This window comes from Pelophylax lessonae (genome assembly GCF_965119305.1).
Source record: "Pelophylax lessonae genome assembly, chromosome: 10".
NCBI lineage: Eukaryota > Metazoa > Chordata > Amphibia > Anura > Ranidae > Pelophylax > Pelophylax lessonae.
In genome coordinates, this window is record NC_138777.1 from 176,933,641 (window position 1) to 176,959,738 (window position 26,098).

General features: G+C 43.9%; 1 protein-coding gene across 1 annotated transcript in view; it reads left to right on the plus strand.

Annotated features, from left to right (window-relative positions):
* Positions 1-26,098, plus strand: part of SLC38A8 (solute carrier family 38 member 8) — a gene marked incomplete at both ends in the record, with an annotated part of 105,331 nt that overhangs the window by 8,699 nt on the left and 70,534 nt on the right. Inside the window, 2 exons of the mRNA XM_082270846.1 lie at positions 16,637-16,835; positions 18,127-18,283. Of these exons, the coding sequence (XP_082126972.1) occupies positions 16,637-16,835; positions 18,127-18,283 (356 nt within the window). The remainder of the gene's footprint in view (positions 1-16,636; positions 16,836-18,126; positions 18,284-26,098) is intronic.

Here is a 26,098-nt window from a genome sequence, read left to right on the forward strand (position 1 = left end):
TTATACGATTGAGCACTCCAATGCAAGGGCCCCATCACCAGCAGGACTAAAATAATTATACTACTGGCCAGTGGTTAGACAGGGCCTGTGCATAGTAGTTAGGTTGCTGGCATTGTTATTGCTTTACCCCTTACTATACCCCTGTTATTATTGTGGTATCTTCATTCTTTTCACATTGGCTTGGTGCTTTCTGGCTCAGCCATTTTATAAGTTGCTGTAGGGAACATAGTTATTTTGGTGTCACATATCAAACTATATATATTTACTCAACTATTATTCTACTTGTTTAACCCACCCTTTTTAAAGGGTGTATAAAAGCTTTATCAGGACCTTTTTAAAAAAAGAGGAAAAAGGTCCTGATGAAGCCCTTAGGCTGCATTCACACTTGAGCGTAGCGTTTGTTACCGCAATTTTAACCGCGATTTTACCGCGATTTTTTTCAGGCGTTTTTCATTGACATCTATCAAAAACGCTGGTAATCAGCCCAAAAAGAAGCTCATGTACTTTTTTCAGCTACAGGCGTTTTGCAAAACGCTCAGATGTGAACAGGGGCCATTTAAATGAATGGGGTTTTACTTGTTGGGCGTTTTGGAAGCGTTTTCTTTTGAGCGTTTTTGGAGCTGAAAACGCCCAGGTGTGAATGGAGCCTAATGCCAAACATATTAGCTTTTTCTACATTGCTACGTTATGAAGTTGTTTTAGGACCGAGTTTGCCTGCTGGTGGCACTATGGTGCTCTGGGCACAAAGCTGCAGTTTTAGTATTCACCAGCAGGTGTCACTCAGCAACCAGCAGGTGCCAGCGGTCAGCTCCACTTGGCCACACCTGCTGGCAGGGTACTTGAGTTCCACTTTTGCTACTGCTCCTTGCATCAGTGTTTTGGTTGCCATCCTTGCTACCAAATATTTATGCCTGTGTACCCTGCTGCTTACTCCTGTTCCTTGTTCCTGTGGCCAGTCTTGATTCCCCCCTCGCTTGTATCCCTGGTATTTCCTATAACCTGTGTCCCTCATTTTGTATATAGTTACTTGTTCGGTCTCTATTAGGTTAATTAGGTATTTTGTCACTGAGCTTTACTGTTTGCTGGTGTGTGACTGTCTTTTGTTTAACTGTAAATAAATCTGACTTTAAGGATATACTTGTGTGTGTGTGTGTGTATATATATATATATATATATAAACAACTATGTACCTGCGCTGCTTATGTCTAAACACCTCAAAATATATGTGATTCTATAAAGTGCTAGTGCAAAATTATACTGAGTGCAGCCTTAAAAAAATCTATATATATATTACACAAGTACACACAATAAATATCAGTTATAAATTTCATATATGAAAATACCGCATAAAAAAACTTGTGCAAAAAACTTATAAATACAAATATGTATTATATACTATATAGTCCATGATAATGTTAAAGTGAAAAAAGTCTCTGTGCTTTATTTAAGTGCTTCGTGCTCCAATAATATTAAAAAGTGCTCGTGCTCAATCCAGGTGAAGTGGTGCTCCCCTCTCAGCTCCCCACTCACCAGAAGTTGGATGTAAAAACGCCTTATCAGTAGATAAAATGGAGTAGATCCCTCACTGGATCGCCAACAGGAGCAAGGTAACGCACCACAAGCCTCTCACTCTATCTCCAGGTTATGTTCTCACGATTCATAAAAAGAAAGGGCCATCATCGTGCAGTATATAAGACTTGTTTATTCACACGCAAAACAAATAACACTTACACTGTACAGGAAAAAATATCGCCTTGTGCAAACCCGCGGGACGCCAAACAAATGGCCGTGCGTTCCACCCGCGTAACCGGAAGCCGGAAGCCGGAAGTGGTTGCAGCCGGAAGTGATGTATTACGTATTCGGACGGCTTGACGCGTTTCGCTCCGCCAATCAGAGCGTTATCAAAAGGCTTTTGATAACGCTCTGATTGGCGGAGCGAAACGCGTCAAGCCGTCCGAATACGTAATACATCACTTCCGGCTGCAACCACTTCCGGCTTCCGGTTACGCGGGTGGAACGCACGGCCATTTGTTTGGCGTCCCGCGGGTTTGCACAAGGCGATATTTTTTCCTGTACAGTGTAAGTGTTATTTGTTTTGCGTGTGAATAAACAAGTCTTATATACTGCACGATGATGGCCCTTTCTTTTTATGAATCGTGAGAACATAACCTGGAGATAGAGTGAGAGGCTTGTGGTGCGTTACCTTGCTCCTGTTGGCGATCCAGTGAGGGATCTACTCCATTTTATCTACTGATAAGGCGTTTTTACATCCAACTTCTGGTGAGTGGGGAGCTGAGAGGGGAGCACCACTTCACCTGGATTGAGCACGAGCACTTTTTAATATTATTGGAGCACGAAGCACTTAAATAAAGCACAGAGACTTTTTTCACTTTAACATTATCATGGACTATATAGTATATAATACATATTTGTATTTATAAGTTTTTTGCACAAGTTTTTTATGCGGTATTTTCATATATGAAATTTATAACTGATATTTATTGTGTGTACTTGTGTAATATATATATAGATTTTTTTAAGGCTGCACTCAGTATAATTTTGCACTAGCACTTTATAGAATCACATATATTTTGAGGTGTTTAGACATAAGCAGCGCAGGTACATAGTTGTTTTATTGTTTGAGAGGTATCACCTTTTTTACCTGCAGCAGCTTATATTGATTTAATTATTTAATTATTTTATAATTATTTTTATTGATTTTGGAGCATTAACACCCATTTATCCTAAGCGCGAACCCTTTATATTTGCATTATATATATATATATATATATATATATATATATATATATATATATATATATATATATATATATATATATATATATATATATATATATATATATATATATATATATATATATATATATATATATATATATATATATATATATATATATATATATATATATATATATATATATATTAGTCTGGTCCCAGTTTCTGTGTGTAGCTACAAATATCTGGTCTGCTAGCTGCTGATTCCTGACATAACACTGATGCCCACTAACGACCAGATCAGTTACACCTGGGAACTGGGGGCCATTTGCTTGGAGTATTTACTTCCCTTTTTTGTCAGTTCGGCACTATAGACTTGTATGGGTTGTGTTTTGTGGTGGCAGCACTCACCGAATGCAACATGCTGTTTAATTTTTACTGCGACATGAGTACTGTCCTGAGCGGCTGCATGTCAGTGTTCTAACCGGTGGTTGGGTTCTGTAAAACCACAGCTTGGTTTTTTACCGCCAGCTGGCTGCCCGTGTAATGGAGTCCTAAAAGTTGAACTCGAGTGAAAGAATTATAAGACAGAGTGTTCATGGAACTTCAGTCAAGTTTTTATCGCTATCTGTGTCCCCATAGGGTGTATGCTTGGGGTCTTCATGGAATTTGAAAATAATTTTGAAGAATTCAGATTACTATAAAACTTAAACCACTTTGTCCAAAAATAAATGTTTTTGGCTGGAGTTTTAACATTAATTACTCACCACTTTACTAAAGCTGTTAATATTGCTTTACTGAGTGAGGTCTATTGTTTAAACTTCCAGGCTGTACTAGTGGGTTCTCAGGACCCGGACACTGTTTGTGGGTATCCCTGGTACTCATGCCTATCTTCTATATACAACAGAGTTGATGATGTATGGTTAAATATCCTTTAACTTTTTATCTTAAACCATCAATCGATTTTTGGGCTACGTTCTGAGCTTTACTCCTGAACGTTTGAGCATGTTTTCTCTCTTTATGTAGATAATATATCACTCAATTGGCTTTTGTTTGTACCCGTTATCTGCAAGGTGAAGTGTTCATTATGGTCTCCCCCTAGCTCTAACACATCCAACTAATTCTTTAGCGATGTCTATGATTCAAATATGGTCAATGAAGCCCTGAAGAAGTGGCTTGTATTGCGAAACATGTTGGCAGATTCCGTGTGACACTTGTCATTTTATGGCTGATGATCCTTTGACACATATGTGTGTTACTTCATTTGTGTGGGCTTTTAGCTGCCCTGCCATTTTTTGATATGACATATTGTATGTATTAAATAAAGAATTTTTTATACTTTAAACAAACATGTATGTATTTGTGTGACATACTGTGTTATACCCATGGGAACCACCGTCCCGTTTTTTTATATATTCCTTTTGTGTTATTCATTACTTACGGGGCTAGTGTCTCCTATGGTTTTAGTCCTTAGGATGTATGAGGCCCTCACCTCAAATCATAATTAGTGCATATTGTTTAAACTTCGTTATTATATGTCCAGTAGTGTTTTGTGGGAGAGGGCACTGTATGCATATTGCAAGTATGAAACAGTCTTGTAATAACCAATCTCGTGGCCAGGTCAGCCTGGACCATATTCTGTCTATACTTTGATGGATTTTCAAGGAAAGGAGTATCTTTATTCCACATCAATCAAATGGCAGGTACAGGTACACACTGTGATTGCAGGACCAAAGGGTGATGAATAAGCGACATATCCAGTCGTGAAACGCGTCCACCTATTGTCCTGCAATCACAGTGTGTACCTGTACCTGCCATTTGATTGATGTGGAATAAAGATACTCCTTTCCTTGAAAATCCATCAGAAGTGCGGTCATTCTTTTTTGTCTGAAGCTATCCTGGATTGCGGATCCGACCGGCACCTGATCCTAGCCTCACCTGGAGCGGTCTACCCTGTTTGGACTTTGCATATTCTGTCTATAGCCACTTGCCGACCGCCGCACGACTATCTGCGTCGGCGGTCAGCCCCTCACAGGCAAACTAACGTAGGTCTACGTCGCTTGCCTGTGAGGGTCTAGGGAGCGAGCGCGCGCCCCCGGACCCCCCCGCGCGTGTGACCGGCGGACCCGATGTCCGCCGGCCACTCTGCGATCGGCGGGGGAGAGGGAGAAAGTCAGGCAGCTTGTGTAAACAAGCTGCCTGTCATTCTCCTCGGTGTAAAGACACTGATCAAACGGATCTACTATGTAGATCCGTTGATCAGTGTCCTTACAGCTCAAGCCACAGCCAATCACAGTAGAAAGCACGCCCCTAGGGACACACACAGCCCCTCCCTCCCAAATAAAGTTAACCCCTTCCCTACCAGTGTATTTTTACAGTAACAGTGCATATGTATAGCACTGATTACTGTAGAAATGTCACTGGTAACCCCAAAAATGTCAGTCAAGGGTCCGATCTGTCCGCCGCAATGTCGCAGTACCGCAAAAAAAATCGCAGATTGCCGCCATTACGCGTTAAAAAAAAAAAAACAAAAATGACAAATCTTTCCCTTTGTTAGTAAACGCGATAACTTTTGCGCAAACCAATCAAAATACGCTTTTTGCGATTTTTTTTTTTTTTTTACCAAACATAGGTAGCATAAAACAAATTGGCCGAAAATGTTAAAAACATTTTTTTTGGGGGGAATTTCATATAAGAAAATTTTCTATTTTTGCAAAATTGACGCTCTTTTTTTGTTTATAGCGCATGATCAAAAAATCGCACAGGTGATCAAATACCACCAAAAGAAAGCTCTGTTTGTGGGAACAAAAGGACGCCAAATTCGTTTAGGTACAGCGTCGCACGACCGCGCAATTGTCCGTTAAAGTCACGCAGTGCCGAATCGCAAAAATACCCCCTGGTCGTTTAGCAGCCAAATCCTCCGGGGCTTAAGTGGTTAAGGTAGCGTAGCATTATATATCTGCATGATATAAAGTTGTTATGTCCATATCAGGTAGATGTCTACATTATAGAAGCTAGTTGTGGACATTGGTGAATGGTCAGATTTGCATGCACAATATGAACATTTTGCCAAATCTTTTGGATTAAGTCCTGCCTTAAGCAGGAAACATCTGTATTCACAGAGCAAATAAGCAGTCATGATGTTGGGTCATGCATGTTCTGCTGTTACAGTGTCATGACAATGTCAGGAGTCATGGTGCAGGAGGAGTTGTGATAAAATGATCTTCTAGAGGCCAGGCTGTTATAAAGTATATAGTCTTTTCACTGTAAAGTGGTCAACTAAATGGAAAGGAGCGTGTATAAATGTGTAAGTCCTACAAAAACAATTTTATTGTGAACACTGCAGTAATAACTCAAAATATGTGGTCACATGAAATGCATTACACTTTCCTTTAAAATGTGAAAATGTATATACAGTCAGGTCCATAAATATTGGGACATCGACACAATTCTAATCTTTTTGGCTCTATACACCACAACAATGGATTTGAAATGAAACAAACAAGATGTGCTTTAACTGCAGACTTTCAACTTTAATTTGAGGGTATTTACATCCAAATCAGGTGAAAGGTGTAGGAATTACAACAGTTTGTATATGTGCCTACCACTTTTTAAGGGACCAAAAGTAATGGGACAGATTAACAATCATAAATCAAACTTTCACTTTTTAATACTTGGTTGCAAATCCTTTGCAGTCAATTGCAGCCTGAAGTCTGGAACATATAGCCATCACCAGACGCTGGGTTTCATCCCTGGTGATGCTCTGCCAGGCCTCTACTGCAACTGTCTTCAGTTCCTGCTTGTTCTCTGGGCATTTTCCCTTCAGTTTTGTCTTCAGCAAGTGAAATGCATGCTCAAATGGATTCAGGTCAGGTGATTGACTTGGCCATTGCATAACATTCCACTTCTTTCCCTTAAAAAAACTCTTTGGTTGATTTCGCAGCACGCTTCCGGTCATTGTCCATCTGCACTGTGAAGCGCCGTCCAATGAGTTCTGAAGCATTTGGCTGAATATGAGCAGATAATATTGCCTGAATCACTTCAGAGCTGCTTTTGTCAGCAGTCACATCATCAATAAATACAAGAGAACCAGTTCCTTTGGCAGCCATACATGCCCATGCCATGTCACTACCACCATGATGAGGTGGTATGCTTTGGATGATGAGCAGTTCCTTTTCTTCTCCATACTCTTCTCTTCCCATCACTCTGGTACAAGCTGAACTGTGAAGGCTTTTTTAGATGTTTGGCAAACTCTGATCTGGCCTTCCTGTTTTTTTGAGGCTCACCAATGGTTTACATCTTGTGGTGAACCCTCTGTATTCACTCTGGTGAAGTCTTCTCTTGATTGTTGATTTTGACACGCATACACCTACCTCCTGGAGAGTGTTCTTGATCTGGCCAACTGTTGTGAAGGGTGTTTTCTTCACCAGGGAAAGACTTCTTCAGTCATCCTGTCATGGTCTTACCTTCTTGCTGTTCTCCTTCGTTTGACATGTGCTGGCGGCCATCTTGGTTTCTGGGTTTCTTGTAGCCTCCCACCCTGCGGCTCCTCCTTCCCACTGGGAGGAGCTGGATGCCTAGCTCATATATATAGGAGGTCTGTGGCTTCAGTTCCTTGCTTGGTCCTCCTGTGTTCACATGCTTCTAAGACTGCTGCTGCTTCTGGTCCCTGATCCTGGCTTCGTCTGACTACCCTGCTGGTTCCTGATCCTGGCTTCGTCTGACTACCCTGCTGGTTCCTGATCCTGGCTTCGTCTGACTACCCTGCTGGTTCCTGATCCTGGCTTCGTCTGACTACCCTGCTGGTTCCTGATCCTGGCTTCGTCTGACTACCCTGCTGGTTCCTGATCCTGGCTTCGTCTGACTACCCTGCTGGTTCCTGATCCCGGCTTCGTCTGACCACCCTCCTGGTTCCTGACCTCTGGCTTCGCAAGGACTCTGCCTCGGTTTCGCCATCCGTTTGGACTTTCGCTTTACAGCTTGATTTTCAATAAAGCCTTCTTATTTTCACTTATCTGTTGTTGTACGTCTGGTTCATGGTTCCGTGACATTAGGACCAAGCCATGAATTCTGACGGTACAGGGCCATCCTCGCTACCCACGCTGGTTGCCAGACTTGATCAGCAGGATCACCTGTTGGGTCGGTTCGCCGTGGCGTTGCAAACCCTGCTTGAACGCACGGCTCATTTCGCTCCCGTTGCAGATGGGTCGGTTGTCGCTCCTGGGCCCGCTCCTACTGCCGCTCCGGTTGTTGCGCCAGAGTCTACCCCGACACCTGTTGTTGCGCCTGCGGTGTTTCGGGGTATGACCGGTTCTGCCCCCCTTCCACAGCGCTTTGGGGGAGAGCCAACTCAGTGCCGAGGTTTCCTTAACCAGGTGGGCATTTATTTCGAGTTGCTGCCACATGCCTTTCCTACTGAGAGATCAAAGGTGGGCTTCTTAATTTCGCTGCTCTTGGACAAGGCCTTGGCCTGGGCCAGCCCTTTATGGGAGAACAACAATCCGGTGATTGCCGAGTTTTCCGGTTTTGTTGCTTCTCTTCGGAGGGTATTCGATGTGCCGGCTCGTGCTGCCTCTGCTGCGAAGCTCCTTATGTCCATCAGACAGGGTTCACGATCCGTAGCTGAATACGCCATTGAGTTTCGTACCCTGGCAGCAGAGGTGGGCTGGAATAATGAGGCTCTGGTCGCTGCTTTCTCTCATGGTCTCTCGGATGCCTTGAAGGATGAGGTTGCAGCTAAGGACCTACCAGTGGAGCTCGAGTCTCTTATTTCTTTCTTGATTTTGATTGACACCAGACTCAGGGAGAGACCTTCCTTTAAGGAGAGTCTGCGGAGGCCTCCTAACAGATTGGCGCCTACCTTTGCTGTCCCACCCGTGCCTCCCTCTCCTCCCACGCCTCCTGGGGATGACTTGGCTGGGGGTGAACCCATGCAGCTGGGCTTTGCTCGCCTGTCCGAGGGGGAGAGGGTACTCCGAAGACGCGAGGGTCGATGCATGTACTGTGGTCTCGGTGGGCATTTTCGGTTGGCATGTCCGAACCGTCCGGGAAACGCTCGCACCTGAGATCCTGTCGGGGGCAGATCTTGGGTGGAGTCTCCTCGTCCCCGGTTTCCCGTGTTGACAAACCACTGATCACTGTTGTCCTCTCCTGGGTCGGGGGCTCAGTGACGACCCAGGCGTTGGTGGACTCTGGTGCTGGTGGTTTGTTCATTGATAGTGTGTTCGCTGCCGCCAATTCCATTCCTCTGCAGGCCCGAGGTTCTCCACTGGCTCTTGAGGCGATAGACGGCAGACCCCTTCTGCCGCCACACGTGACTCATGAGACCCTTCCAGTGGGGATAGCCATTGGTGCCGTTCACAGAGAGTCGGTCTGCTTCCAGGTTATTTCGTCTCCACACTACTCGGTGGTCTTGGGGTACCCCTGGCTCCAGAAGCATAATCCGACTTTCGATTGGAGATCGGCCGAGATCCTCTCGTGGTCACCGCAGTGTGGGGCTAGTTGCATCCATGGGCCTGTCAAGTTGCTGTGTACTTCCTCGGACTCTCTGTTGCCTCCTGAATACGAGGAGTACCGGGATGTATTCGATAAGGTGCGCGCGGTTGCCCTACCTCCGCATCGCCCATACGATTGTGCCATCGAGTTACAACCTGGTGCCGTTCCTCCTCGTGGCAAGGTCTTTCCACTGTCGGTAGCGGAGAATGAGGCCATGGAGGAGTACGTGAAGGAGGCGCTTTCATGCGGACACATTCGCAAATCCTCGTCCCCGGCAGGGGCTGGATTTTTCTTTGTGAAAAAGAAGGGCGGTGAGTTGAGGCCTTGCATCGATTACAGGGGTCTCAATCGCATCACGATCAAGAACGCTTACCCGATACCCTTGATTTCCGAGCTGTTCGATCGCCTTAAAGGGGCCACGGTCTTTACCAAACTCGACCTGAGGGCGGCATATAACCTCGTAAGGATCAAGGCGGGCGATGAGTGGAAGACCGCGTTTAACACCAGGACCGGTCATTATGAATCCTTGGTTATGCCCTTTGGGTTGTGCAATGCGCCCACAGTCTTTCAGGAATTCATTAACGATGTTTTCCGTGACCTGTTGCAGCAGTGTGTGGTGGTCTATTTGGATGACATCTTGGTATATTCTGAATCCATGGAGACCCACATTCTGGATGTCAGACAAGTGTTGCAACGGTTACGAGAGAACAAGCTGTTCGGTAAGCTTGAGAAATGCGAATTTCACCGATCCCAGGTAACCTTCTTAGGTTACATCATTTCCGCTGAGGGGTTCTCCATGGATCCTGAGAAGGTTTCGGCTGTCTTACAGTGGCCCCAGCCCAGTGGTCTTCGCTCCCTGCAGCGCTTTTTGGGCTTCGCCAATTATTATCGGAAGTTCATCAGGGACTTTTCCATGCTAGCCAAGCCTCTCACGGATCTGACCAGGAAGGGCAGTAATTCCCAGGTCTGGCCGCTCGAGGCCATCCGAGCTTTTGAGGCTCTAAAGTCCGCCTTTGTGTCGGCTCCGATTCTGTCGCATCCCAACCCTGGGTTGCCCTTTGTCCTCGAGGTGGACGCATCTGAGACGGGAGTAGGCGCCCTTCTGTCTCAGCGTAGAACACCAGAGGGTCCTCTGCTTCCTTGTGGGTTTTACTCCCGGAAACTGTCTTCCGCGGAGTGCAACTATCAGATTGGTGACAGGGAGTTATTGGCCATCGTGCAGGCCCTTAAAGAATGGAGGCACTTGCTCGAGGGTTCGGTGGTTCCGGTCCTCATCCTGACGGACCACAAGAATCTGACCTACCTTTCTGAGGCTAAGAGATTGACACCACGTCAGGCCAGATGGGCTCTGTTCTTTTCACGTTTTAATTACGTGGTCTCCTACCTACCCGGTTCCAAGAACATCAGGGCGGATGCCTTATCACGGCAGTACTCCGACCTGTCCAGGGAGGAGTCGATTCCGACTTCGGTCATACCTCCGAATCAGATCCTGGCCGCCATTCGCACCAGCCTGACCTCTCCCCTGGGTGAGCAGATCTGGTGCTCCCTCTGGGAGACCCAACGGCAGATGTTTTGTGCCTGAGGAGTTGCGCACTCGGTTGTTGCGAACCTACCATAACTCCAAGACCGCGGGGCATCCTGGAAAGAATCAGCTGTCCTGGGCTGTTTCACGTCTGTTCTGGTGGCCTTCCCTACGTTCCGACATCGCCGCATATGTAGCAGGATGCTCCGTTTGTGCCCACAGTAAGTCCCCTCGGCACCTTCCGTTGGGCCTTCTGCAACCCATAGCCACCGGGGAGCGCCCATGGTCACACCTGGGGATGGATTTCATTGTGGACCTCCCTGCATCCCGAGGCCATACGGTCATTCTCATGATTGTGGATCGATTTTCCAAAATGTGCCACTGTGTTCCTCTCAAGAAGTTACCCTCTGCACAGGAGTTGGCCACGATTTTTGCCAGGGAGGTCTTCCGGTTGCACGGTTTGCCCAAGGAGATGGTGTCGGATCGGGGGAGTCAGTTTGTGTCCAGGTTCTGGCGCGCCTTTTGCTCCCAGTTGGGGATTCATCTCTCCTTCTCCTCGGCCTACCACCCTCAGTCCAATGGGGCCGCAGAACGATCCAATCAGGCCTTGGAGCAATTCCTTCGTTGCTATGTCTCCGATCACCAAGACAATTGGGTTGACCTCCTGCCTTGGGCTGAGTTTGCCAGGAACACGGCGGTGAACTCTTCCTCTGGGACGTCTCCCTTCATGGCCAATTATGGGTTCCAACCTGCCGTGTTACCGGAGGTATTCTCTCCCCAGGATATTCCGGCTGTGGAGGATCACCTTTCCGTCCTACGTGCTTCTTGGGTACAGATCCAGAAGTCCCTTGAGGTCTCTGCGCAGCGCCAGAGACTCCAGGCTGATCGCAGACGAGCGCCTGCTCCTTCCTACCAGGCCGGAGACCGTGTATGGTTGTCCACCCGCAACCTCAACCTTCGAGTGCCCACTCCCAAGCTGGCGCCTCGCTTTGTTGGTCCCTTCCGAGTGCTTCGCAGGGTAAACCCGGTAGCCTATGCCCTTGCGCTTCCTCCTGGCATACGGATCTCCAACGTGTTTCATGTCTCCCTGTTGAAGCCACTGGTGTGTAATCGTTTCACTTCCTCGGCCTCGTCCGGTCCAAGTGGGCAATCGTGAGGAGTATGAGGTGAGCAATATCCTGGACTCACGCCTGGTCCGCGGTCGGGTGCAGTTGTCCATGCTCCTGCCTTGCTCCGAGCCTTCCACGCACGCTTCCCCCAGAAACCGTTCTTTACTCCGCGGAGGAGGGGCCCTTGAGGGGGAGGTACTGTCATGGTCTTACCTTCTTGCTGTTCTCCTTCGTTTGACATGTGCTGGCGGCCATCTTGGTTTCTGGGTTTCTTGTAGCCTCCCACCCTGCGGCTCCTCCTTCCCACTGGGAGGAGCTGGATGCCTAGCTCATATATATATATATATATATAGGAGGTCTGTGGCTTCAGTTCCTTGCTTGGTCCTCCTGTGTTCACATGCTTCTAAGACTGCTGCTGCTTCTGGTTCCTGATCCTGGCTTCGTCTGACTACCCTGCTGGTTCCTGATCCTGGCTTCGTCTGACTACCCTGCTGGTTCCTGATCCCGGCTTCGTCTGACCACCCTCCTGGTTCCTGACCTCTGGCTTCGCAAGGACTCTGCCTCGGTTTCGCCATCCGTTTGGACTTTCGCTTTACAGCTTGATTTTCAATAAAGCCTTCTTATTTTCACTTATCTGTTGTTGTACGTCTGGTTCATGGTTCCGTGACACATCCACCACAGTTGTTTTCTGTGGTCTTCCAGGTCTTTTGGTGTTGCTGAGCTCACCGGTGCGTTCTTTCTTTTTAACCACTTAAGCCCCGGAGGATTTGGCTGCTCAAAGAACAGGCCCTATTTTACGATTCGGCACTGCGTGATTTTAATGGACAATTGCGCAGTCGTGCGACGCTGTACCCAAATAAAATTTACGTCCTTTTTTCCCCCCAAACAGAGCTTTCTTTTGGTGGTATTTGATCACCTGTGCGATTTTTATTTTTTGCTCTATAAACAAAATAAGAGCGACAGTTTTGAAAAAATAACAATATGTTTCACTTTTTTTTTTTTTTTTTTTTTTTTTTATATGAAATTCTCAAAAAAAATGTAAAAATCTAAATTTTCTAACACTTTAGGCCAATTTGTTTTCTGCTACATATTTTTGGTAAAATCGCAATAAGCGTATTTTGATTGTTTGCGCAAAAGTTATTGCGTTTACGAACTACGGGAAAGATTTATGTAATTTTTTTTTTTTTTTTTTTTTTTTTTTTTTTTTTTGCGGGACTGCGACATTGCGGCGGACAGATCGGACGCCTGACTGACATTTTTGGGAGTACCAGTGACATTACTACAGTAATCAGTGCTATAAATATGCACTGTTACTGTAAAAATGACACTGGCAGGGAAGGGGTTAACTTTACTGGTGATCAAGGAGTTAAGTATGTTCCTAGGTGTGTGATTCTAACTGTGTGGGGGGGCGTGGCATCACAGAGACATACGATCCTACATAGCAGGATCGCATAGCCTCAGTGATTACTTTGGTGAGAATGACAGACGGCTGTGTTTACATCAGTCGTCTGTCTTTCTCCCTCTCCTGCGGGAGATCGCGAGTGGCTGGCGGCCATCGGAGCTGCCGGTCACACGCGCTGGCTCAGCAGGGAACTAACAAGGCTCGTGGGCAAGCGACGTAGCACTACGTCGCTTTGCCTGTAAGCGGCTGACTGCTGCAGTAAATATACAGGAGGCGGTCAGCATGTGGTTAAGGTTATTCCAAACAGTTGATTTGGCCACACCTAATGTTTTTGCTATCTCTCTGATGGGTTTGTTTTTGTTTTTTCAGCCTAATGATTGCTTGCTTCACTGATAGTGACAGCTCTTTGGATCTCATATTGAGAGTTGACAGCAACAGATTCCAAATGCAAACTTGAAATGAACTCTGGACCTTTTATCTGCTCCTTGTAAATGGGATAATGAGGGAATAACACACACCTGGCCATGGAACAGCTAAGCAGCCAATTGTCCCATTACTTTTGGTCCCTTAAAAAGTGGGAGGCACATATACAAACTGTTGTAATTCCTACACCTTTCACCTGATTTGGATGTAAATACCCTCAAATTAAAGCTGAAAATCTGCAGTTAAAGCACATCTTGTTTGTTTCATTTCAAATACATTGTGGTGGTGTATAGAGCCAAAAAGATTAGAATTGTGTCAATGTCCCAATATTTATGGACCGGACTGTATGTGTTGTGTCTAGCCCTGTAACCATATTTGAAATCCAGAGATACCAATGCTTTTAGGCTTTGAAGTTTATCCGTGTGATGGTAGGATCTTATGCGCCAACCCTCAAAGTAGCTGATTTTTAGTGTCTTTCGTTCTCAAAGAACCCTCAACTATTCTCACTCCAAAGATACCAAGTAGCTTTAGTGAGGTCATAGCTGAGAAACATTCCTCCAAAAAACATAAGCACTGAGAGAGTTGTCTATTCTCCCTTTCATTTCCAAATTTCCAAGATCCATCATATCATTGTTCTGGCTCTGTCAAAGGTGGAGCGCTAAAGGGAATTATTAGATCCTCATGATGTAAATGCTTTCCAACATGTCTATCACTGCATAACCTAACAAACCCTTCTATTGCTATAAAGCAGGCATGACAAACTCAAATGAAATTGTTTTACACAATTTAAATGGAATTATTATTCAAGGGGGTAAATTATGCCTACAGAGGTGCCCTTATGATGTCACACTGATGAAATGCGTAAGAAGGAGCTTACCGATTTGGGAGAGAGAGACACACACACACACACACACCGCGGGCTGCTTGCTTTAACTTATCCCTGAGTGGTGGTGTTTGACTGCACAGATTTTTAGTTTATGAGGATGAGACAACCGCTCTTTTTGTGTTTACCAATGCCTGCATATTGTTTATAAAAGTAAATGCATATATGTTCTTTATATTAATGAAGAAATTTAAGGCAGTGAGCACTATGATTCATTTCTTCTCTTGAGCTGGGCAGTATGCAATGCCTTTTGAAACTGGTTCTGCAGCTGAGTTTGTGGTTCCTGCTGGGGATTCTTGGAAGTGTCCATTTGCCCATGAGAGTTTCCATCTGTGGCCACCATTTCTGACCTTGGCTTCTTCCAGCTTGATTCACGTTTGTAGTGAGGGTCAATCTGTAAGGTGAGCGCACATCTTTTGGAAGATTCAGTGGGGGATTATCCCTTTTAAGTTTTTTTTTTTTTTTTTTTTTTTTTATTGTGGACCCATTATTACTAAGCACAGACTTTGTCACAATTATCACTAGATTCACAATATGGTTTTCTTGATACTTTTAGTACACTAATTGATCCTGTGGTTAATTAATGTTTTTTTTTTTTTTTTTTTTTTTTCTGCACATAAATTGATTTATGTTTATTCAGCACTATTTTTGTTGATTACAAAAATGTATTAAATGCATCACAGTGGTAAAGCTGCAAGCTGGGAAGTAACAAATTAGATATGTGTTTTAGCACTGTTTTTTTCAACAGAACTTCTATGCTAGTGATATAATACTATTGCTGTAAGTACCTGAAGGCTAGTGGGATAATAAAATAGGCAACTGAAAAAAGGGCACAAGCCTGAATAGCAGTAATGGAATTATCAGTACCAAGAAGATACCTTTTCAAACTGGTTGTTAGGGTCAAAAATTACCATGATCAAAGAAGAAGTCTGCCTCTGAGACTACAAAGGGCAACCCAGCTTGGCTGGAGTTTGTCTAATCTTTTTTTCACACTTAATATGTTTTCAACATTTATCTCTGCTGTTCAACCCACCAATCAATGACCTTTGGGGAGGGGAGAGAGATGGGGGCTGTGGATGGAGCGCATTCCTCAACCCTGCACTCAGTGCACAGTGCACCCCTGATCTCTGCACCTTGTATGCCTCATACTCCTGAACTTTGCACTCTGTACAAACAGGGCCGGTGCTACCACTAGGCAGTGCCACCTAGGGTACAGCCATGGCCAGTGCCACATTCCTCTCCTGTCACCTCCTCATCCCCCCGTGGATGTCACCTCTAGAGAGGGGTGAACTTTGCATATGAAGGGGTGTGTGCGGTTAAATGGGGGGGCAGTGTGTATATGAAGGGGGGTGTAGGGTTAAAGGGGGGCAGTGTGTATATGAAGAGGGGTGTAGTGTTAAAGGGGGGCAGTGTGTGCAGGAAGGGTGTGTAGGATTAAAGGGGGGAAGTGTATACAGGAAGGGGAAAATGTGTACAGTTTTTTTTTTTTTTTTGGGGGGGTGAAAGTAGCTGGTCTTGCCTAGGGTGCGAAAAAGTCTAGCACCGGCCCTGTATACTCCTGAACCCTGCACTCTGTACATAATGCAACCATAAACCCTTCACTCTGTACACTGTGTACTCCTAAACTCGGCACTCTGTATGTAATGTACTCATGATTTCTGCATACATAGTCTTTGAGATACAACCAGCCCTTTTAGCGCAATCATAATGCTGATGCGGCCTGCAATCAAATTGAGTTTGACACCCCTGCCCTACACTTTCTGCTTCCTAGTTCAGCTCCAGCTTCTTCCCAGCAGCAGCACAAGATAATGGGGGTGGCCTGTGATGTAGGGGAGGGTGGAGGACTCAACTTCTGATGGGGGTTTTCTCCGGCCATCTAGTCTTAAAGATACAACCAGGCCTTTGAGGGCAACCATAATGCTGATGCAGCAATTAAATTGAGTTTGACACCCCCTGTACTACACACTGTATACATAAACTATGAAAATGTTTTTTTTCTTTACATATATAGTGGAATCAAGTGAAGTTTGGGTTGCATGACTGTTTCTATTTCATTTTCAATGTAGGGTTCCTTGGTCTTTCTCATAAGTGGACTGGTAATTCTTGGATATGCATCCTCTCTTAGTAGCCATTCCACCTACCAGGGAGTGGTGAGAGATGTCTGTGGACCAGCAATTGGAAAACTCTGTGGAATCTGCTTCATATTCAACCTGTTCATGATATCTGTGGCTTTTCTCCGTGTGGTGGAGGATCAGCTAGAAAACTGTGAGTTACCCTTCTAGGTTCTTTCTTTTAAAAACAAGCAGACTCATTTATCAAAGTTAGGAGGGATGCACAAAGTGCAGAAACTTATATCAGCCAATGACTAATTCTCCTTCATTGTTATGAAATTATTAAAGCTGGTTGCTTCAAGTTACTGAACTTTGCACACATATAATGCTTTTTTTAGTATTTGACCACGCATGTCTGTCTAAGGTCACTTAACTAGTAAATCATTTTTTTTTTTATATACAGTAGCATAATACTTTGCACTGTTATACTAGAAAAGACTATTTAGGCATTGGATCATGGTTTAGTTTTTTGTAGATACTGAAGAGTTACAACCAGTGCTTTAAGTGGCTCAAAAGAGGTGCCGGTACTCTATTATAGCCTATAAATCCCCCCCCCCCAACCCCACATCAGGGTCCCCACAGAGCACCCCCCCTGGCCTGGGCTTGGACTCCGGAGCAGAGGGACTCACTGGTGGTGACTGGTCTGGCTCTGGAGTGGGAAATATTCTTGGGGGGGGGGGGGCAGTTGAGGGCACAGATGTCCAAAATGAGCGTACGGAGAGGTGGCGGTATGCTCAAGAGCCATATTTGGAAGTGGCGGTACTGAGTACCAGTGCATACCGGACCACTTAAAGCACTGATTACAACCTAACAAACTTTCATGTCTCTCAGATCTCTGTGCTTAGTTCCTAGGTCTGTGCACTAGTCGCAGCCATTTCCAGGATATCCCCCTCCTAGTGGAGATTTTATTTAGTGTTCTAGAAAACTTAGAACCACCCCAAGGTGAGCAGGGACATAGTCATTAGCTGTCTTGTAAAATATGACTTGAAGTTCCATCAGCAACACAAATAAATATATAACTTTTGGATGGTCAGACCCTTGGTAAATGTATTAAAGCTGAGGAAAGAATCTATTTTCAGGATAATGACATTGATAAAAGTCTAGTTCTGCTAGTAATCAGAACTGTATTTAAAGATAAGTCTACCCATGAATGATGATGCTTTCTTATCAGGTTCAGCCTCATTTGATGCAAAGCCTGTCTTATAATAATTACTGAGAAAATTAAAAGAAGAAAAAGTAGCTTATATAAAAAGATGACTTGGCTGTGTTACATAATCTCTCTTTTTATATTAAAATATTACAACTGTATCCAGTACTGAAGGGTCCATTGCAACCTCCTCATCCCAACCAATGTATTCAGTTTTTATAATTTGTTCATATTAAGAGTGTGTTTATAACAGGTATGATGTGTATTTTACATACATTGTGGTTTCTTCCCTGTGCAGTGTGTGACTCGATCCATGTAAACCTGACCATGAATGGAGTGGGTGAAAGTTTCCAGCCATGGTACCTGGATCCAAGATTAACCATGAGCCTCCTCTGCTTTCTCATCATCCTCCCACTCTCCATCCCCAAGGAAATCAGTTTCCAGAAATACACAAGGTGCGCCTATACTAAATTCACTCATTCATTTTTTCCTTGCAGAATCCAGCATACAGTAAATGTCAACTTTAGTAATTTACCAAGTAAAGAACAATACAATGTGACCTAATAGACAATGTAATGATTACTATGAGAGCCATTTAAAAAGTCATCCTTCTGTTTGGAGACTCAGTCCCTGTATACTATGCAAAGTCCTATTCCAATGGCCAGCGTGCCCTGCCCAAGGGTGCTCCAGTAGCAAGTTTGCCCTGCCCAAGGGTGCTCCAGTAGCAAGTTTGCCCTGTCCATGGGTGCTTCAGTGCCCAAGGTGCCCTGTCCACATAGGTGTTTTGGTATGCACTGTCCATGAGTGCTTTACTAAATTCATACTTATTCAGGTCATCAGGACCCCGATCATCAGTATGCAATGCAGGGACCCTTTAACACCTTTAACAAATTTGGTATAAGAAATGAAAGAGAAATGTTCCTTATTCCTTCTCTACCAAGCACTTATGACCCCTACAGTCACCACTACCTTCTGAATGACCTGACACCTTGTCTTTCCTCATAGCCTGCTTGTAGTACTTCACTCCAGGATTTCCGGATCCCTTAAAGCATTTGTAAACCGCGGTTGTTGTTAACAAAAAAAAAAAAAACACCTGCAAGGCAATGGCATAATGTGCTACTATGCACCGGATAGTAGCACATTATGAAATACTCACCTTGGAACGAAGCCCTCCATTACTGTAATGTCACCGCTGAGAGGGCTGACCTTTTTCCCCGGTCTTTCTTCAGGGTAGCGCATTCCAGCTATGTGATTGGCCAAAGTAGTGCTGATGTCAGGGAGCCTTCCGTTCTGGGTCAAAGCTCTGAAGGTCTGGCAAGGTATGCAGGACCTTCAGAGTGCATGCACCAGAGACGTAACTGCCTGCATCCAGGGTGAATAGCTCCTTAACGGTGCAAGTTTAGGAGATATTCCTTTTACCTACAGGTAAGCCTTATTATAGGCTTACCTGTAGATACAAATGACCAAGCGGTGTTTACTACCGCTTTAAGTATGGCTAAAGGGTATCTGTAGTAAAAAATGGTACCCAGGCAAACTATGGCAGAATTATTTGTATGTTCAGTCTGTAGATATTTTGTGATTATGGTGAGGTTAGGTAAGGTGTGTTTGTATATTTAAAAAACATTTAAAATATATACAAGATATATATAATATATTAATCTCACAAAAGTGAGTACACCCCTCACATTTTTATAACTATTTTATTCTATCTTTTCATGTGACAACACTGAAGAAATTACACTTTGTTACAATGTAAAGTAGTGAGTGTACAGCTTGTATAACAGTGTAAATTTGCTGTCCCCTAAAAATAACTCAACACACAGCCATTCATTTCTAAACCACTGGCAACAAAAGTGAGTACACCCCTAGGTAAAAATATCTAACTTGGGCCCAAAGTGTCAATATTTTGTGTGGCCACCATTCTTTTCCAGCAATGCCTTACCCATCTTGAGCATGGAGTTCACCAGAGCTTCACAGGTTGCCACTGAGTCCTCTTCCACTCCTCCTCCATGATGAGATCACAGAGCTGGTGAACGTTAGAGACTTTGCGCTCCTCCACCTTCCATTTGAGGATGCCCCACAGATGCTCAATAGGGTTTAGGTTTGGCCAGTCCATCACCTTTACCCTCAGCTACTTTAGCAAGGCAGTGGTCGTCTTGGAGGTGTGGTTGGGGTTGTTATCATGTTGGAATACTGCCCTGATGCCCAATCTCCAAAGGGAGGGGATCATGCTCTGCTTCAGCATGTCATAGGACATGTTGGCATTAGTTTCCCTGAATGAACTGTAGCTCCCCAGTGCTGGCAGCACTCATGCAGCCCCAGACCATGACAATCCCACCACCATGCTTGACTAAAGGCAAGACACACTTGTCTTTGTACTCTTCACCTGGTTGCCGCCACACACGCTTGACACCATCTGAACCCAATAAGTTTATCTTGGCCCTATCGGACCACAGGGCATGCTTCCAGTAATCCATGTCCTTAGTCGGCTTGTCTTCAGTATACTGTTTGCAGGCTTTCTTGTGCATCATTTTTAGAGGAGGCTTCTGGGACAACAGCCATGCAGGCCAATTTGATGCAGTGTGTGGTGTATGGTCTGAGCACTGACAGGCTGATCCCCCACCCCTTCAACCTCTGCAGCAATGCTGACAGCACTCATACGTCAATTTCCCAAAGACAACCTCTGGATATGACACTGAGCACGTGCACTCAACTTCTTTGGCCGACCTTGGCAAGGCCTGTTCTGAGTGGAACCTGTCCTGTTAAACCACTGTATGGTCTTGACCACCGTGCTGCAGCTCAGTTTCAGGGTCTTGGCAACCTTCTTATAGCCTAGGCCATCTTTATGTAGAGCAACAATTCTGTTTTTCAGATCCGATTCCTCAGAGAGTTCTTTGCCATGAGGGGCCATGTTGAATTTCCAGTGACCAGTATGAGAGATTGAGAGCGATTAATCCTAAATTTAACACACCTGCTCTCCATTCACACTTGAGACCTTGTAACACTAATGAGTCACATGACACCGGGGAGGGTAAATATCTAGGTGGGCCCAATTTGGACATTTTCACTTAGGGGTGTACTCACTTTTGTTGCCAGTGGTTTAGACATTAATGGTTGTGTGTTGAGTTATTTTGAGGGGACAGCAAATGTACACTCACTACTTTAAATTGTAGCATTTTAGTAATTTCTTCAGTGTTGTCACATGAAAAGATATAATAACATATATATTATTTTTTCTATTATTTTTAACCAGTACTGTATCTTCAAGATTCACTCCTAGTAATATTGATTTACCACTGATAACCTAGAGTTCAGAATACTTAATAGAGATTTTACCAGTAACAGCTACTGAAACAAAACAAAAAAGGAATTCTACTTCTTAGCTAACTCCAGCACAGCAGTTATGTCAGAACAATAAATAGTGCTGTCTGAAATGTAAACCTAGGTTCACACTAGACAAGTGCTATTCATTTTTGTTATGAATCTAAATTGGGACAAAATTTGCGTGATTTGGAGATTAGGATGTATCTAAATCTCTGCATCACAATAGTAATGAATTTCAATGAATCTGAAATGAATTATAACGGAAACAACAAATTAATTCATATACATTTGTTTCATTTTGATAACATTATGTGATAGTTTGGGTCTTTTGGTAAAGTGGTTGTAAAGTCAGAAGGTTTTTTTCATCTTAATTCATTCTATACATTTAGATAAAAAGCCTTCTGTGCGCAGCAGCCCCCCCCCCCCTAATACTTACCTGAGCCCCCTCTATATCCAGCGATGTCCACGAGTGCTTCAGCCATCAGGACTCTCTCTCCTGATTGGCTGAAACACATTGGCTCCCGCTGCTGTCAATCGAACTCAGTTAATCAGGAGAGAGAGGGGGAATGGATACACGGAGCTGCAGCTCAGTTTGGGAGCCCCCATTGCAAGCTGCTTGCTTTGGGGGCACTCAACAGGAGGGAGGGGCCAGGAGCTTAAGCCAGGGATCCGAGAAGAGAAGGATCTGGGCTGCTCTGTGCAAAAGCACTGCACAGAGGAGGCAAGTATATTATGTTTAGTATTTTTATAGGGAAAAACAAAATGAGACTTTACAATCATTTTAATGTTTAAAGCATCCAAAATAACATAACAAATGATCCGAATTGATCTGGATTCATTCATTTTTATTCTAGTGAGCATAGTGTGAATATTCTAATGCGATTCTTTTTGTATCAGGGTTGAAATAGAGAGACCATTTGTTTAATTTGTATGTGTGCAGCCCAACAAAGTCAATTGGGAATAAGGAAATGAATTCAACTTAATTACATAAGGAATAAATATGTAATAATTTGGATTTGTTTTTTTTATTCAGATGAGTGGCGTGATAGTCTTTGACTCTTAGACCATCAGCCAATACTTTTTGCATTAATATTTTTCATTATTATAAAAAATACACTACATATGAAATGGAAACCTATTGCAATAAATACAGTAAGGTAAAAAAGTGAAATAAGATTATTCCTACTTATTGTGTTTGGGTTGGATGGAGGTAGATCCATCATAATCTCTTAATCACTTAATCATAACATAATGAATGAATCCAAAATTATTTTCGTTCCATTCATTACTTTCTGATGCATGCGACTCCAGTCGATATTGTCCAATCAGTTTGATCTACTGATTGACTTCTGTATAACCACCTTGCTGGAAAATCTCCTATCGATCAGTGCCGCAGGCTATAGCCTGCAGCGCTGAGCAGTGTATTCTGATGGAGGGGAAGTCTCCCCACTGTCAGAATACAATTACGCAGCTGTGAGGATTCCCCTATCCACCTTGATGGTGTGGATGGTGGAATCGGGTCAGTTTTTTTTAATCAACCCACTGGTTGAGCAAAAAAAACTGACTCATCTATGGCCAGCTTATGGGTCAGTATGTTTTAGAAAGAAAAGGTATTATATTTAGTGTCAGTGTGAGTGTTAGTGTCAGTGAGTTTAGGTGGGACATTAACCACTTAAGCCCCGGAAGATTTTACCCCCTTCCTGACCAGGGCCTATTTTGCAATTCGGCACTGCGTGACTTTAACAGACAATTGCGCGGTCGTGCGACACTGTACCTAAACGAATTTGGCGTCCTTTTTTTCCCACAAACAGAGCTTTCTTTTGGTGGTATTTGATCACCTGTGCGATTTTCTGATCATGCGCTATAAACAAAAGAGCATCAATTTTGCAAAAATAACAATATTTTTCACATTTTTTTTATACGAAATTCCCCCCCCCCCCCCCCCAAAAAATGTAAAAATCAAAACTTTTTAACCTTTTAGGACAATTTTTTTTTTTTTTTTTTCAGGACTGCGACATTGGGGCGGACAGATCGGACCCTTGACTGACATTTTTGGGGTTACCAGTGACATTACTACAGTAATCAGTGCTATATATATATATATATATATATATATATATGCACGGTTACTGTAAAAATGACACTGGCAGTGAAGGAGTTAACTGTATTGGGGAGGGGTTAAGTGTGTCCTAGGGGCGTGCTTCTAACTGTGTGATTGGCTGTGGCTGTGTGTGTAAGAACAGTGATCTACGATCCTACATAGTAGAACCGTTTGATCATCATTCTTACACAGGGAGAACTGACAGGCGGCTTTGTTTACACTAGCCACCTGCCTTTCTCCCGCTGTCACGGACGATCGCGAGTGACCAGCGGACATCGGGCCCGCCGGGCACACGCGCGGAGGGGGGTGCGTGACCGAGCGGGAGCAGGAGTGCCCCCACACCCTTACAGGCTAGCGACATATCCCTACGTCGCTCTGCCTGTGAGGGGCTGACTGCCGACGTAAATAATCGTGCGGCAGTCGGCAAGTGGTTAAAAAACAAAACCCAATATGTGTACTATTGTTTCTTGGCCCAATGAACAAATAATGCACACATATGCGTTATCATCGTGATAGTCAGGAGTAGAATACGTTTGTGGGTGGTGGGTCATGGTAATGGCATTAAGATACAGTATATACCGTAGTTTAAAAAAGTTATTTTTTACAATTTTGGGCAAGTTTTTCTTTGATAATAAAACAAAATCAGGAGCTATCCATTACGTTTACCACCAAATGAAAGCCCAATCTGTCCTGGAAAAAAAAACAAGCCACATGTATACAGTACAAGTAGTTGTGTTAATAGGTACAGGTTTGCTAAAGAATTTCAAGATTTAAAAATTGGACTCAGTCTTTAAGGTTTGTTTTGACCTTGATCAAGAAAGAGTTAGGTGGCAGCACACTATAGTACAAATAATTTTAATAAAATGCTAAATATGTAGACTTGGATGCACAGTTGATCTAATTTTGCTTTAAACCTACTTTTTATAAAATGTCCCATCTTTTGACCCTGATATCTCTGTAGAAAATGTTGCGATTAAGGGAAGCAAAAGCAATGCTGTCAGGGGATATCGCTAGGGCAACTTGGTCAGATGGCTTTAGGGTATGATCATTCAGTACATCAGTGAATTAATTTTAGTATAGAGAATCTGGGTCATTTCTACCTCTTCTAGATTTCGTATATATTTCTTTAAGCAGTGATTTGTCCCAAATACGAGTAGAAGCCCGGAGATGTGACCCATTTTCTGAGTTTCTACGTATATGGCATCATTATGTATGGCACTGCTTGCAGATTACTTTAAACTGCTTCATGGTCATATTTCTGCATTTACGTCTTGCTTATTCATGTGGCTGCAAGCTGTGTGCTAGTCCATGCAGTACTGAACGCCTCTTTTGCTTTAAAGTGTACCTGTTTGCAGCAGAAATATAAATAGGATTAAATGCTATTTTTTTTTTTTTCTTTAGACAGTGGAGGTGATCATTATCCCAGGAAGTAAAACCAATACCAAATTCTGAGTGGTCACCAGAACAGGGCAGGAGGGGAAATCTTCCAATGGAGACACTACTTCTGGAGACCCTGGTGACAACCAAGGGTTTCCCTCACTTTGGAGGCATTTCCTGACACTTCCCGTTGTGGCTATAGTATGACAAGTGAAGAGAAATCCCCTTAATGGGACACAGATGGCAAATAAAAACCCAGTAGGGGTTATAACTAATGATCGACCAATATTGTTTTTTTTTTTTAAAAGCCGATACCGATATTTTGGCCATTGAATATCGGTATCGGCCGATATTTTTGTACATTTTTAAATTTTTTTTTTTTTCTTGACAGGTACTGTTGTGGAGGAATCTGGGGGTCTAAAAGACCCCAAACTCCTCCTCTGCACTTAAAAGCATTAAAAACGCCAAGTTTGGCTGTTTTGAATGCTGTCATTTTTATTAGTGTGGCGCAGAGTACCTGGAATGTCATGACATCACTTCCGGGTTTTTACATGGAGACCCGATGAGAGCCAAATGCGGCTTTGATCGGGTCTTCGGCGGCCCTGCAGGATGGTTACCGGGTCTCCTGGCAGGACGGGAAAACCGGGCGAGCCACGGAAGGTGGCAGGAGGGGGGGGGGGGGGGGGGAACGCCCCCGCCCGCTCCTTTTTAATGACAGCCGAGCGGCTTCTCGGCCGCATCAGTTGTCTTTACAAGACAGCCGACCGTCGGCTATGGACGCCGCTACCGGGGTGATGCCTCTAGCTGCAGGCATCACTCCGGTTCAAGCACTTTCCCGAAATATCGGCAATATCGGTCACCTCAGGGTCCGATTCCGATATATCAGGGAAAGTGCATATCAGCCCCCGATATATCTGCATTGCCGATAATCGGTCGATCCCTAGTTATAACCCTCCCTTACTTTATCCAAAATGGATAAACTTTTTTTTTTAAATTTAGTTCTACTTTTAATCAAGATATATTAGTAATACAGTAGAATGAAATTGAGCAATTTAATGGTGACCCCCTGTTAGGAACCCCTTCATACAGGACCCTTGTTATGATGATGCATGGGAAATCCATCTGAGGTTTGCACTAGTCCTCAGCATCTTGCATTTGTAGCTCTGCCATAAAGCATGTGTTTAATTTGAAAGAGACCCTGTGATCAAAATGAAAAAAATAAAAAAATTGCCACACAGAAAAATCAAGTATATAAAGTGTTTAATGGCTAGGTTTTTTTTCTCTCCTTCCCCCTTACAAATTTGTATTGGCTTGCAACAGGACTCTGAGCTAGGAAATTAACACTCCAGAAAGTTTCAATTCTCTAGCACAGCCCCCACCCTCCTTGCATGTCATAGCCTTCTCTTATGGAATGTTGAATTACTTTTTCTCTATCGCTCATTGACAGACGTAGTCCTCGGTGATTCAG